Source organism: Bos indicus x Bos taurus, chromosome 29 (genome assembly GCF_003369695.1).
Source record: "Bos indicus x Bos taurus breed Angus x Brahman F1 hybrid chromosome 29, Bos_hybrid_MaternalHap_v2.0, whole genome shotgun sequence".
Classification (NCBI taxonomy): Eukaryota; Metazoa; Chordata; class Mammalia; order Artiodactyla; family Bovidae; genus Bos; species Bos indicus x Bos taurus.
In genome coordinates, this window is record NC_040104.1 from 42,119,584 (window position 1) to 42,132,196 (window position 12,613).

General features: G+C 49.7%; 1 protein-coding gene across 3 annotated transcripts in view; it reads right to left on the reverse strand.

The window, feature by feature from the left end:
• Window positions 1-12,613, reverse strand: part of ME3 (malic enzyme 3) — a 222,282-nt gene that overhangs the window by 48,381 nt on the left and 161,288 nt on the right. For all 3 annotated transcript variants that reach the window (XM_027531817.1, XM_027531818.1, XM_027531816.1), the window contains exon 7: window positions 2,145-2,248. In XM_027531817.1, the coding sequence (XP_027387618.1) occupies window positions 2,145-2,248 (104 nt within the window). The remainder of the gene's footprint in view (window positions 1-2,144; window positions 2,249-12,613) is intronic.

Sequence of the window (12,613 nt, forward strand, 5' to 3'; positions counted from 1 at the left end):
CAGCCCTCCTCTCCACCAGACCCTCATCTGTCCCTTCTTCCCTGGCCTAGACCTCATGACGCATCATTGCAATCATCCCCTTAAGGACACTGTCCAGCCCTTCCCTTCTCTTTCTCTCGCTTGTCTGGCAAAATCTCAACCCTAATTGAATCCTTCTCTCTGTGTCTTCCTGCCCTGTATTCAGACAGTGGAAACCCACTAGAGAAAATCACGGGTAAGTTAAACTCATGACCTAAGTTAAATTCATGGCCAGTAACCTGAAGGGGGTCCATGAAGCCACCCAGCAACCGTTCTCTAGCTCCGAGTTGGGACATTCCAGGTCCTTCCTCCTATGCCTCAAACCTGCACCCCCTCAGTCCCCATCCTCACTTTCAGCCGATGACCCTGTCATCCAGGAGAGCTCCCACGGACTCCCCCACAACATCTACCCACCTGCCAGCATCTGTGCCCAGTGCACGGCCTTCCCTCTGTGTGGATGGGCTCTGTTCTCCCATCTTGGACGAAGTGCCCAGGTGGACACTGGACTCTCATCCCCTGGCTTACTTTGCCCATCCACCCCAGTACTCCACACTCTGCTATCAATCCCCACCTCATATAATTCACTATTATTTTCCCTCATCTTCAAAAATGAAACCAGGGACTGCCCTGGTGGTCCGATGGTTAAGAATCCACCTGCTAATGCAGGGCATGGGGGTTCAGTCCCTGGCCCAGGAGGATCCCACATGCCGCAGAGCAACCAAGTCAGTGCATCACAGCTGCTGAAGCCCAGGTGTCTAGAATCGGTTCTCGGCATCACGAGAAGCCACCGCAGTCAGAAGTTTGTGCATCGCAACGGAGAGTGGTCCCTGTTCGCCGCAATTAGAGAAAGCCCCCGCCCAGCGACTAAGACTCAGCACAGCCCCAAATAAAATAAGCAAATAATTAAAAAAATAAAGACAAAAACCACAGCAACAATAAAACGCTTTCTTCTTATCTCTGGATAAGGAATCCAGGTAATCAGGCTTTAAAGTTTGGTAACCTGCCCTGGTGACTCAGAGGTTAAAGCGTCTGCCTGCAATGCGGGAGACCTGGGTTCAATCCCTGGGTCGGGAAGTTCCCCTGGAGGAGGAAATGGCAACCCACTCCAGTATTCTTGCCTGGAGAATCCCATGGACAGAGGAGCCTGGTGGGCTACAGTCCATGGGGTCGCAAAGAGTTGGGCATGACTGAGCAACCTTACTTACTTACTTACTTAACCTGCCCAAGGTCACAGACCTGGAAGTGGTGGGGTGGGTGTGTCCACCCCCAAAGCCCACCCAGACGAGATGTCCTGGGCTGCAGAGGCCAGCCCAGCTTTCTCTCCAGCCAATCACTGAACTCAGACAACGAAGTCCCTTGTCAAGGATGTGCAGAACAGCTCTGCCCTCCCCAGGCACTCTTGGAGTGGCAAGCAAGGCTGGAGGTTTTCAGTGAGAAGGGATCTCTAGATCTGCAGGGACCAGCTGAGCTGCTGAGACTGTCTTGACTGACAGGCCTGTCAGACTCGGCATGGGAGGACAGGGGCTGTTTCCAGAACAGCCAGTGTGCCATCCCAGCAGCATGCCAGTCCCCGTAGGGGGAGCGGGTGGTAATGATGGCAGACAGATGGGGCAGGCTGGGGTGGGAGGCAGGAGCTGCCAGCGTGGTACACCCTTGCACAGAGATGACACCTCGTAAATCTCGCAGGCCCGCCCGTGTGGCCTTCAGCGGTGGCTCATTAACACCGCCTGGTCCTTGGAGCCGGAAAATGACAGCTAACAAGGCCAGCTGCCTTGCAGGCCATTCCATTAGAAGGACACTCTTCTGTCCCCCAACACTAAGAACATCTCTATTTCTGCCAGGAACCCAGAGCAGCTGGCCAGGGGGGTTTTCCTCCCAGGAAATCAGATACTTAACTGCCCCCTGATCACAGGGCCTTCAGCTGTCACCCCTTCTCTCCCTTCTCAGCTCCCCAAGATTATCTGAGAGAGAGAGCCCGTTTGCCTTTGAGATTTCCAAAGACATGGGGTCAAGTTGGAATTTTCGGACCACCTGGAAAAGCACGCGTCTCTGCCAAACCCTGTGTTGACTTAGTCATCCTATCTCTTAACAGTCCTCTTCCAGAAGGGGTGGGCTGACCCACTTACTTGTCCGTCACAGCCTGCATGAACTCGTCCAGAAGGTCATCATACTCCTGCCCGCGGACGCGCCGGTGCTTCAGGCCGATGTACAGGGGGTCCCTGAGCAGCTCCTGCAACAGACAGCATCTGTCTCGTGAAGGGTCCCGGGTTGGCAGGAAGGTGGCAGTGAGGAGGGCTGGGGGGCACCTGTCCCTCACTCCCGCTCCCCAGGTGCTGCCTGGAAGGGTCTGGAGGCGAAGCCACTGACGCAGCATGGACCTCTTGGCAGGGGGTCTAGAGTTTAGGAACCAAGGATGCTTGAACTAGCAAGACTCTCTGATACAGTCTTCCAACCTCTGGCTGTGGCTCTGGGTTCATCCCAGGGCTTCTCAGCAGTGATACCATGGACACATTGGCCTGGACAGTTCTTTGATGTGAAGGCGAACCTGCATGTTGTAGAATACTTAGCACAGCAGTGTCTCCAGGTTCTTCCCACTTGAAGTGAGGAGCATCTCCCCATCCCCGCCAGGTTGTGACAATAAAAACACATCTATAGACACCACCAAATGTCTCCCCAAGGAAATTTCCTAAAGGAAATCAGTCCTGAATATTCGTTGGAAGGACTGATATTGAAGCTGAAACTCCAATACTTCTGCCACCTGATGCAAAGAGCTGACTCATTTGAAAAGACCCTGATGCTGGGAAAGATTGAAGGTGGGAGGAGAAGGGGACGACAGAGGATGAGATGGTTGGATGGCATCACTGACTCAATGGACATGAGTTTGAGTGAACTCCAGGGAGTTGGTGATGGACAGGGAGGCCTAGTGTGCTGCAGTCCATGGGGTCGCAAAGAGTCAGACATGACTGAAGTGACTGAACTGAACTGAGCTGAAATGTCTCCCTAGGGGTCAAATATTGACCCCGTTAAGAACTGCCACAGGCAACATCTGGATCGAGGTACTGGGTCTCAACCAAAGTCACTGATCTGGACTCAAATTAGGAAGCCTTCCCTTCCTCCCTCCTGTCCTTCCCGTGAACGCTTACTGAATACCCATGATGTGCTTGGCACTGTGCCAGGCCCTGGGGACACAAGGAGAGACTGATACAGCCAGCATTTTCCATCCAGGAAAGAAGCCTGCCGTAAGCAGCCCCGTGTCAGGTGCCCCATATTCTGTGTCTGCGCTGGCTGATGGCCCCTCCCACCTCTCCTGTACCCCCTCACACACACACCTACACAGAAGCTGCGGGTTCATCCATGCATGACACATTTCCTGACCCTTTACTGACCCTCTAATGGCCTGCTGCCCTTGGGTCTCTAAGAGGCTTTGTGGGTAAGAGATGGTCTCTGCCTTCAAGGTGCTCAGTCCACTGCAGGTTGGCTGATGAGTCAGTAAACTTGACTACAGATAGAGAGACATTCCTTCAGCACAAAGTGCGGTCCATGGTAGCAGAGAAGGAGTGGAGTAGTTCCCACCAGGGACAAGTGGAGATGATGACATGGGATAAATGGTCAGGCATTAAAAGATGAGCAGAGAAGGGGAAAGGACTTGGGGGAGGGGTGGTTAGGGAGTCTGGGATGGACATGTGCACACTGCTGAATTTAGAATGGATAACCAACAAAGACCTACTGTAGAGCATATGGGACTCTGCCCAATGCCAAGTGGCAGCCTGGATGGGAGGGGAGTTTAGAGGACAATGGATATATGTATACGCATGGCTGAGTCTCTTTACTGTTCACCTGAAACTATCACAACATTGTTAATCAGCTACACCCCAATACAAAATAAAAAGTTTAAAAAAAATGACAGATTTTGCCAGGCAGGCTGGGCCCTCCAGGCTGAGGAGTCAACACAAAGAAAGACTGGGAGCTGGAGGTAAAAGCAGGAAAAAGCACCTGGTGAAGAAATAGGACGCAATTTTATGTGTTAAGGTTTTTGGAAATTATGTTTTTGTGTCCTCCTTCCCCAAATATGTTTCGCAGGTGGCGCTAGTGGTAAAGAACCTGCCTGCCAATGCAGGAGACATAAGAGACAAAGGTTTGATCCCTGGGTCAGGAAGATACCCTGGAGAAGGGCATGGCAATTCACTCCAGTATTCTTTCCTGGAGAATCCCATGGACAGAGGAGCCTGGAATTTGGGTCACAAAGAGTCAGGTATAACTGAAGTGACTTAGCATACACATCCCTAAATATGAGCTCCTTGGGGCCAAGGTTTTGTGTTATCTTCAAATCTCCATCTGGACTGCTCCTGCAGGATTCAGAGGCAAGCATGTCATGAGTCCTGCCCTCAAGGGGCTCGGTGTCAAGTCTCAGCTCCAGCACAGACTAGCTATGTGACCTCAGGTAAATCATGTGACCTCTTGGAGCCTTCTTTTCATCTGTTCAGTTCAGTTCAGTTGCTCAGTCATGTCTGACTCTTTGTGACCCCATGGACTGCAGCATGCCAGGACTCCCTGTCCATCACCAACTCCTGGAGCTTGCTCAAACTCATGTCCATTGAGTCAGTGATGCCATCGAACCATCTCATCCTCTGTCATCTCCTTCTTCTCCTGCCCTCAGTCTTTCCCAGCATAAGGGTCTTTTTCAGTGAGTCAGTTCTTTGCATTAGGTGGCCGAAGTATTGGAGTTTCAGCTTCAGCATCAGTCCTTCCAAGGAATATTCAGGCCTGATTTCCTTTAGGATGGACTGGTTTGATCTCCTTGCAGTCCAAGGGACTCTCAAGCATTTTCTCCAACACCACAGTTCAAAAGCATCAATTCTTCAGCACTCAGCTTTCTTTATGGTCCAGCTCTCACATCCATACATGACTAGTGGAAAAACCACAGCTCTGACTAGATGGATCTTTGTCGACAAAGTAAAGTTAGATGGGAATAAGATACCATCTGCCCAGCTTGATGGTTATGAGGAAATGAAATAATACTGATACATGTGAAAAAGCTTTGTGAATCATAACATATGCTGTAAAGTAATGGCAGCAGCTTTAACTTTCAGTGTTTCCTATGTGCCGGGTACTTCAGGGGGGCCAGACACAGCGAGTTTAAGAGACTCGACCAGCCCTTGGGCTAGTGAGTGGAGGAATCTGGATTCAAACTCATGGCTGCAAGCTCCAGAGCCCATGATCCTAACCTCTGGGCCAAGCTGCTTAAGTGGTTTTTCGGCGCATCAACCAGAATTGACATCCTTTTTAAGACACCAGTCTAGGTCCATATTGTCTTGATGGCGCTGTAGGAGGTGGTGGGGGAAAAGTGTAGGGGACAGAAAAGATCAGGAAATATCTACCTTCCCAACCCCTTACCCCCCAGTCCTCAGGCCACATATCTGAGGTGGATTTAACACTTTCTCCAAGGAACCACGTGGCTACATCTGAGAGACGTGGGACCTAAACTTCATTTCTCACTCTCCGCACTCCTGGGTTATGCATCCTTGAGACCGTTTAGGACTCTGCTCTAGCTATTGTGTGTGTGTGTGTGTGTGTGCGTGCACGTGTGGGCAAATGATGCGAATGGGACATATAGCCTTTCACCGGCCACTTTCACAAAATGACCATCTGAAAGCCACTGAGAGACAGCAAATGTCCAGCCAAGGGGACCAAAGAAGTCAATGATGATGTAACAACAAGATGGACAAGTAGGCAGCCGCAGAAATTGTATGAAGCCTATGCAGACACCTGAACAGACGTGTATGAGATGATTTAAAATGGAAAAAGCGGGAAACAAAATTGCACAGATATCCCGGTTTCATCTGTCAGAGACACATCAACACAGAAAAGGTGCACACAGAATGATAAAAATGGTGTAACTCTTGGCATTTGCAGAAAACACTCACTTTTTCAGTTCTTACAGAGATGAAAGGGTCCAAGGTAAGTTATAATTTGTCATGTTTCCAAGAGACAGATTGATTCAGTGGTACATCTGGCAGCCAAGAATGGCTTTCCTGGTGCTGCATATGTGGTTTCTGGGGGCAAGTCCAATTCTCCAGTGGTATTGAAGAATTTTAGAATTTTCCAAAAGCTTCTCAGTATATCTGCATTTAAGATGAAGGGTTAACCCTAATGAAGTAGTACTGAGTTATAAAAGTGACTAGAAAGCTTTGAAAAAAGTCTTGATATTTTATAGTACTTATTTTATTTATAATAAAACATTTTATATCTGAAATATTTCAAAACTAAGTGCACCAAAAAATTGGGGGAAAGTTTCTATGTGGAGATGACATGAAAATATAGCTTCTCATACTTGTACAGAACTTTTGAGTAATTCGCTTGTTCTGAATCAAAAGTAGCTTGATTCAGGACTTCCTCGGTGGTCCCGTGGTTAAGATTCCGAGCTCCCAGTGTAGGGGGCCCGGGGTCAGTTCCTGGTCAGGGAACTAGATCCCGCATGCCACAGCTCAAGATTCCTCGTGCTGCACAACGGCAGCAAGTAAGACCTGTCACAGCCAATAAATAAATACGTATTAAAAAGAAACCATGTGTGGAATATGATGCAAACATTTTTCTAAAATGTAGTTCAAGCTTTCTGTCTCGCATGCTCTCACGCCCATTTTACAGATGAGGAAGGTAGAGTTCAAGGGTTTAAATAAATTACCCAACCTCACACAGCCAGAGAGTAGCAAAGCTTAAACTGAGCCTTGCTTTGACTGGATCTCCTGACGGTGCCCTTTCCACCCCACCGTTTGGGGACCAGGGGACGTGGGTGTGGCTCCTGACCCCCACCCTGGTCTTCCTGAGAGTCCAGGAGTGGCTGGAAGCTCCAGCTGGTGCTGCCGACCCGGCTGGGGAGCAGCGACAGCCGGGGTGGGGTCTGGGGAAACGCCGTGTCCACATCTCCAGTCAGCTGGTGGTCCTTCGGCAGGAACGAAGACAGCTTCTCATGAACAGCAGAGGGTGGAGCTTCCACACTGTGTCACATGGAACAATTCCACCCTGTGTCCCACTGAGTGACATAAAGTGGGCTCTGGGATCGGACGCCCCTGGGTTCGCATTCACGCTCTGTCACCCAACGAGCTTGAGACTCTGGGTACTTGCCCCTGCTTCGTTTTACCTCTCTGTCCAGTGGTGATAATAATGATCTCTCTCTATATTTTATTGAAATATAGTTGACTTACAATGATGTCTACTGCACAACATAAGTTCTTTGAGGAAAGGGTCCTATTGACGTGCATCTCCCCAGTGATGTTTACAGTGCTGTGCGCGGCAGGCCGTTTAAAAGCATTTACCATGTGAGTTGCAATTATGACTGGGCTAAGGAGATGCTGAATTAAAAACTACGCAGGTCTTAGAAATCACTTGGTTTGGCTTCCTCCAAAGGAGTTTTTGAGGCCCGGAAAGGTTAAGTGAACTGCCTATGTTCACAAAACGAATCTGGTGGAAGCAACAGGGTGGCGATGATTAGAGCATGCGGTCTTCCCAGGAGGGACCAGTGTCCCCAGCTCCAAGCCCGCTGTGTTCTCTCTGCTAGGTTGCTGCCAAGTTCCCGCTGGCACTAAGTCATTCTACAACTGTAACTTCAGGTTGAGGCTCTACTCAAAGCAGAGTAGATGAACCAGATGAACCAGAACTTTCTTCGCTGCCATGGGAGTTGAGTGTGGCCTCCATGGGTGTCTGCCTGGCTCTGACTTTTTTTTTTTTAAGGGGAAAAAAAGTATTTTATTGAATCACAAAACTGAAGAGTGTAGAGGTAGACTGACTTCAGATATAACTGAAGCCAGGTACCAAAATAACTATCGTAATGCTCATTCTTGGTATTTAATCTCTCTCTCCAAACCCTAATTTCATAGCTCTTCCTTCTTTGTGTTGCATTCAGTTTTTTTTTATTGTGATAAAAGTCACATAATATAAAACATATTATTTTAACCATGTTTAGCTGTACCGTTCAGTGGCACTAAGCACCACTTAATGTACCACAATTGTACATTATTGTAGAATTCTCACCATAATCCATCTCCCAAATTTTTCAGCTTCCTGAGCTGAAACTCTGTCCCCATTAAACACTAACTCCCCATTCTCCCTTCTCACCACCCTTGCCCCCGACCACTGGCACCTACCAAATGTACTTTCTGACTAAATGGATTTGACAATTTTGGGTACCTCGTATAAGTGGACTCAAACAGTATTTGCCTGTGCCGAATGTATGTTGGAATGTGGGCTTCCTCGTGGCTTAGCCGTAAAGAATCTGCCTTCTGTGCAAGACCTGCAGGAGACTCGTGTTCAATCACTGGATTGGGAAGATGCCCTGTAGGAGCGCATGCCCACTCCAGTATTCTTGCCTGGAGAATCCCAGGGACAGAGGAGCCTGGTGGGCTACAGTTCATGGGTTGCAAAGAGTCAGACATGACTGAAGCGACTTAGCTCACACATGTTGGAATGCATTATTAAGGTTAACTTAATATATGCTGGCTCTGACTTTTCAAGGTGAAAAATCTTGGAGACTAAATGTCATGGAAAACAAAATGGCTTGCTCCTCTTCACCTGCTGTGTCATCGAGCGCTGGGTTTAAATTGGAAGATGAACCTCTTGGTCTGGAAAAATACTTATCTTGCACAGCAATAGGCACACAAAGGTGTTATTCAGAGAACATCTGGGGTTCTGAGGAGGTCATGGGGTTGGGTCCACGGTGTGGACACAGGGCTCTTTTCTCCCTCCAGGTGGCAGCTATGCCCACCGTGTACTTCTCTGGAAGCTTGGTCAACCCAAGGGTCAGCGACAACGATCCTAGGACGGGCCTAGGTCACAGGTGCACAGATAGCCAGCGCCTGACATTGCCATGGGTGAACCATATTATTATCTGCAGTGAGGACAGTCTTGTCGGGGAGAAGGAATCCTTCACCCTCCAGCTCTGGGGGCGATCCCATGCTGCCTCGGCAACCAGTAGCCCCCAAGGCACCGACGACCAGGCTCTGCCGGTGATCCATCTCCTCCACCCGCCTCTTCAGTCATTCCAATGAGACTCTCTCAGTGTCTCCTTGAGAGGAGACCCCATCAAAGCTCAAGACGTGGGCAGGAGAAAACGTGAGGGCTGAGAAGCCAAGCCCAGAGCTGTCCCACAGAATCCTTGGCACAGCGTGGGACAAGTGCTGGGTTTGCACTTAAATCTGGGGGAAGTCATTTCTGCCCTGGGGCCCCTTTTCCTGTGTGAAACGAGGGAGGGTGAGCCAGAAGCACTGACATCTAATATCTTGTGTGTGTGTGTGTGTATGTGTGTTAGTCGCTCAGTTGTGTTCGATTCTTTGTGACCCCATGGACTGTAGCCCATCAGGCTCCTCTGTCCATGGAATTCTCCAGGCCAGAATACTGGAGTGGATTGCCATTCCCTTTTCCAGGGGATCTTCCTGATCCAGGGATCAAACCCAGGTCTCCTACATTGCAGGTGGATTCTTTACCTTCTGAGCCACCAGGGAAGCCTAGGGTGGGGGGTGGGCCAGAGCAGGCACCCTGCCGAATGGGGCAGGGCTCCCTCTCCCTGGCATTTGGAACATCATGGGATGCCCCTCCCTCATGCACTCATGCCTCATATATTTATTTTTCCGAACCTCCTTGGTGTCAGCAGGTAAAAGTGACTCAGAGTTTCAGGGCTGTAAACACAGATGTTTTCCTTCAACAGGAAACCTGGAGGGGTGTTTTCTTTGACTCTGGTTAAAGCTCCTTTTGCCTCAGGAGTTTTTTTTTTAATAGAGACACACACACAGTTGGTCTAGTTGTTCTGACACAAGCCTTCACTGCAGCATCCTCCCCGAACTGGCACAGAGATGGTAGCTCAAGCAGATGCTCCCTCTCCCGTGGCTTGCTCCGGGCAAGAGATGTGCCCACTGATTTCGAGGGGAAAAATCTTGCAGACTGATTATTTTCAAAAAGCCCTCTAGGGTGGGACACCATGTAGTGAATGCATTTGGAAACAGAGAGATGACTGTCTTCCGTTTCCCCAAGGTGGGCCTCTTTGTAACTTCCTTAAAGATAGTCTGGAGGGAGTTCACCTCTGCTTGCAGGGGGAGGACTGTGAAAATGGCATTGCTAAGCCTTAGTTTGATCCTGACTGTTCTGTGGAACCCAGAGTGTGGGAAACACCTCCTTTCCCACTCTTCATCACCCAGTCTATAACACAGATGCTTGACATCTTGGAGCAGTGTGCCATGGGAGACAAGGCAACTCTGGCAGCCAGAGAGAATCTGGGCTCAAATCTTTGCTCCGACACTTAGAGCTGTGGAGCCTGAGGAAAATAGTACGTTTCAGTCTCAGTGTCCTCATCTGTAAAATGTGGAGATTGATATCTCATATATAGCCGGCATGAGAATGAAATGAGATCAAATCATACAAGGTCCTGGCGCACTGTGGCTGACGGCTGAGGCCTCCCTGGACTGGGTGAGAACTGCTTTCTCTCTCACAAATGGTGTTGCCTGGTCAGGGTGTGCTCTGTCCTCCAGCTGGGGAACCCTCTGGTCCTTTCTAACAGGAGGAAGTAGGCCCAGGGGAAGCTCTCTGCCTTCCACACCCAGGAGTTAGAGGTGATGCGGGGGCCAAAAGCCATGGGTTGGGGGGGAAGCAGACACTTTGAGTAGCTGTACCCCTTGAGCCATTAAAATGATCCATTAGGTTGCTGAGACCAGTCCACCCACGCCTGGCTCTCATTTATCTCCTGCAGCCTCGCAGAGTGCCTGACACCTACTAAACACTTCATAAACTTAAAAAAAAAAATAAGTAAAGAGAAAGTGCTGACAACATAATTCTCATTGAAGAAATCAGAACAAAATTAGGGGCACGGTGTGATGACATCTTGGCAACAAGGACATCCACGAACACGCGCAGGGACACGTGGGATGGGGGCACAGATGTGGCACAGCGGGAGACAGGCCGTTTCCTTCTTCCTTTAGAATTCTGAATAACGCATTAAAGTTACTTTAGGAACACAAATTCTAAAAGTCAAGAAGTACCTTCTCATAAAGCGACTGGAACCTGTGTGGGGAGGAGGACACAGGTGGTTAGGCCCCCTGCTGCTGAGGGAGGAGGTAGACGGGCCCCTGGGCTGGACACCTGGGGTCTGAAAGTGGAGGGAAACTGAAGCTTTGTTCTCACCCAGACACTCCAGGGACAAAGCGAGCGGCAGGAGCTGAGCTCTGCTGAAGTGAAGAGGGAAGGCGACCACTCGGGTGACCATTCCTGAGGTCAGGAAAACTTCCCTGTCTGCACGAGCACAGGAAGGCTCCTCAGGGGTCACAAAGGGAGGGGGTGCCAGCCCATAATAAGTGTGGACATACCCCAACAGGCCTCTGTGGTGGGGTCCATCTTAACAAAAAGTTGTACTCATATCTTAGAAGAGTCCTAGGACAAGTCCCATGTGAAAAAAGAAACAAAATAATTAGCCAAATGTAAACAAAGGCCTTCGGAGAAGGCAATGGCACCCCACTCCAGTACTCGTGTCTGGAAAATCCCATGGAGGGAGGAGCCTGGAAGGCTGCAGTCCATGGGGTCGCTGAGGGTCAGGCACGACAGAGCGACTTCACTTTCACTTTTCACTTTCATGCACTGGAGAAGGCAATGGCAACCCACTCCAGTGTTCTTGCCTGGAGAATCCCAGGGACGGGGGAGCCTGGTGAGCTGCCGTCTGTGGGGTTGCACAGAGTCGGACACGACTGATGCGACTTAGCAGCAGCAGCAGCAAACAAAGGCCCTAAAGGACTGTCCTATGTGAGTGATTTAAATCACCTCTCTACTGCACGCCTCCTTCAGGATTCCTACACTCCTCTCCAGGTGTATCTCTGCCCATCTTCTGACTTACAGTACTCCTCCTCACTAGAGAGGGCTTCCCCAGTGACTCAGTGGAAAAGAATCCACCTGCAATGCAGGAGCCGCAAGAGACGAGGGGTCAGTCCCTGGGTGGGGAAGATCCCCTGGAGGAGGGCACGGCGACCCATTCCAGTATTCTTGCCTGGAGAATCCCATGGACAGAGGAGCCTGGCAGGCACCTCATTAGAGAGGATGCCTATTCCCTTTGTCTCCAGGTGTGTATTTCTGCCCTGCTTCTATCTTAAATATTAATAAACAAACTGTTTCTCCGTGTGTTCTCCCACATGTTATGCTCTGCCTCTAATTAGAAACTTTGTACCTGTTATGACGGTTTTTGCCTCCTTGAAACATTCTTGCTTTCAGATGAGGCAAAGAACCAGGGAACTTTGCTTCTAGCCTCTAGCCCCTGGTGGTCTGGTAGTTAGGACTCCTGGTTTTCATCCAGATTACCTAGGGTCAGTTCCTGGGCAGGGAACTAAGATCTGTCTTCAGGACCACTCACTGCTCTGCCTCCAAGATCTCTGCTGTTTCTAGCAGATCTCAGGGAGATTAATCTCTCTGGGCCTCAGTTTCCTCAGCTGTAAAAAGAGGGTAATAACTGATGCTCCACCCATAGGGTTACTGTCAGGCTTAAATAGGGTGGTCTATGAAAGGGCCATGGTTACTCCTACTCTCCACCACCTTTTCTGATGGGTTTGTTACAAGTAGTGCAGTTGTTCAG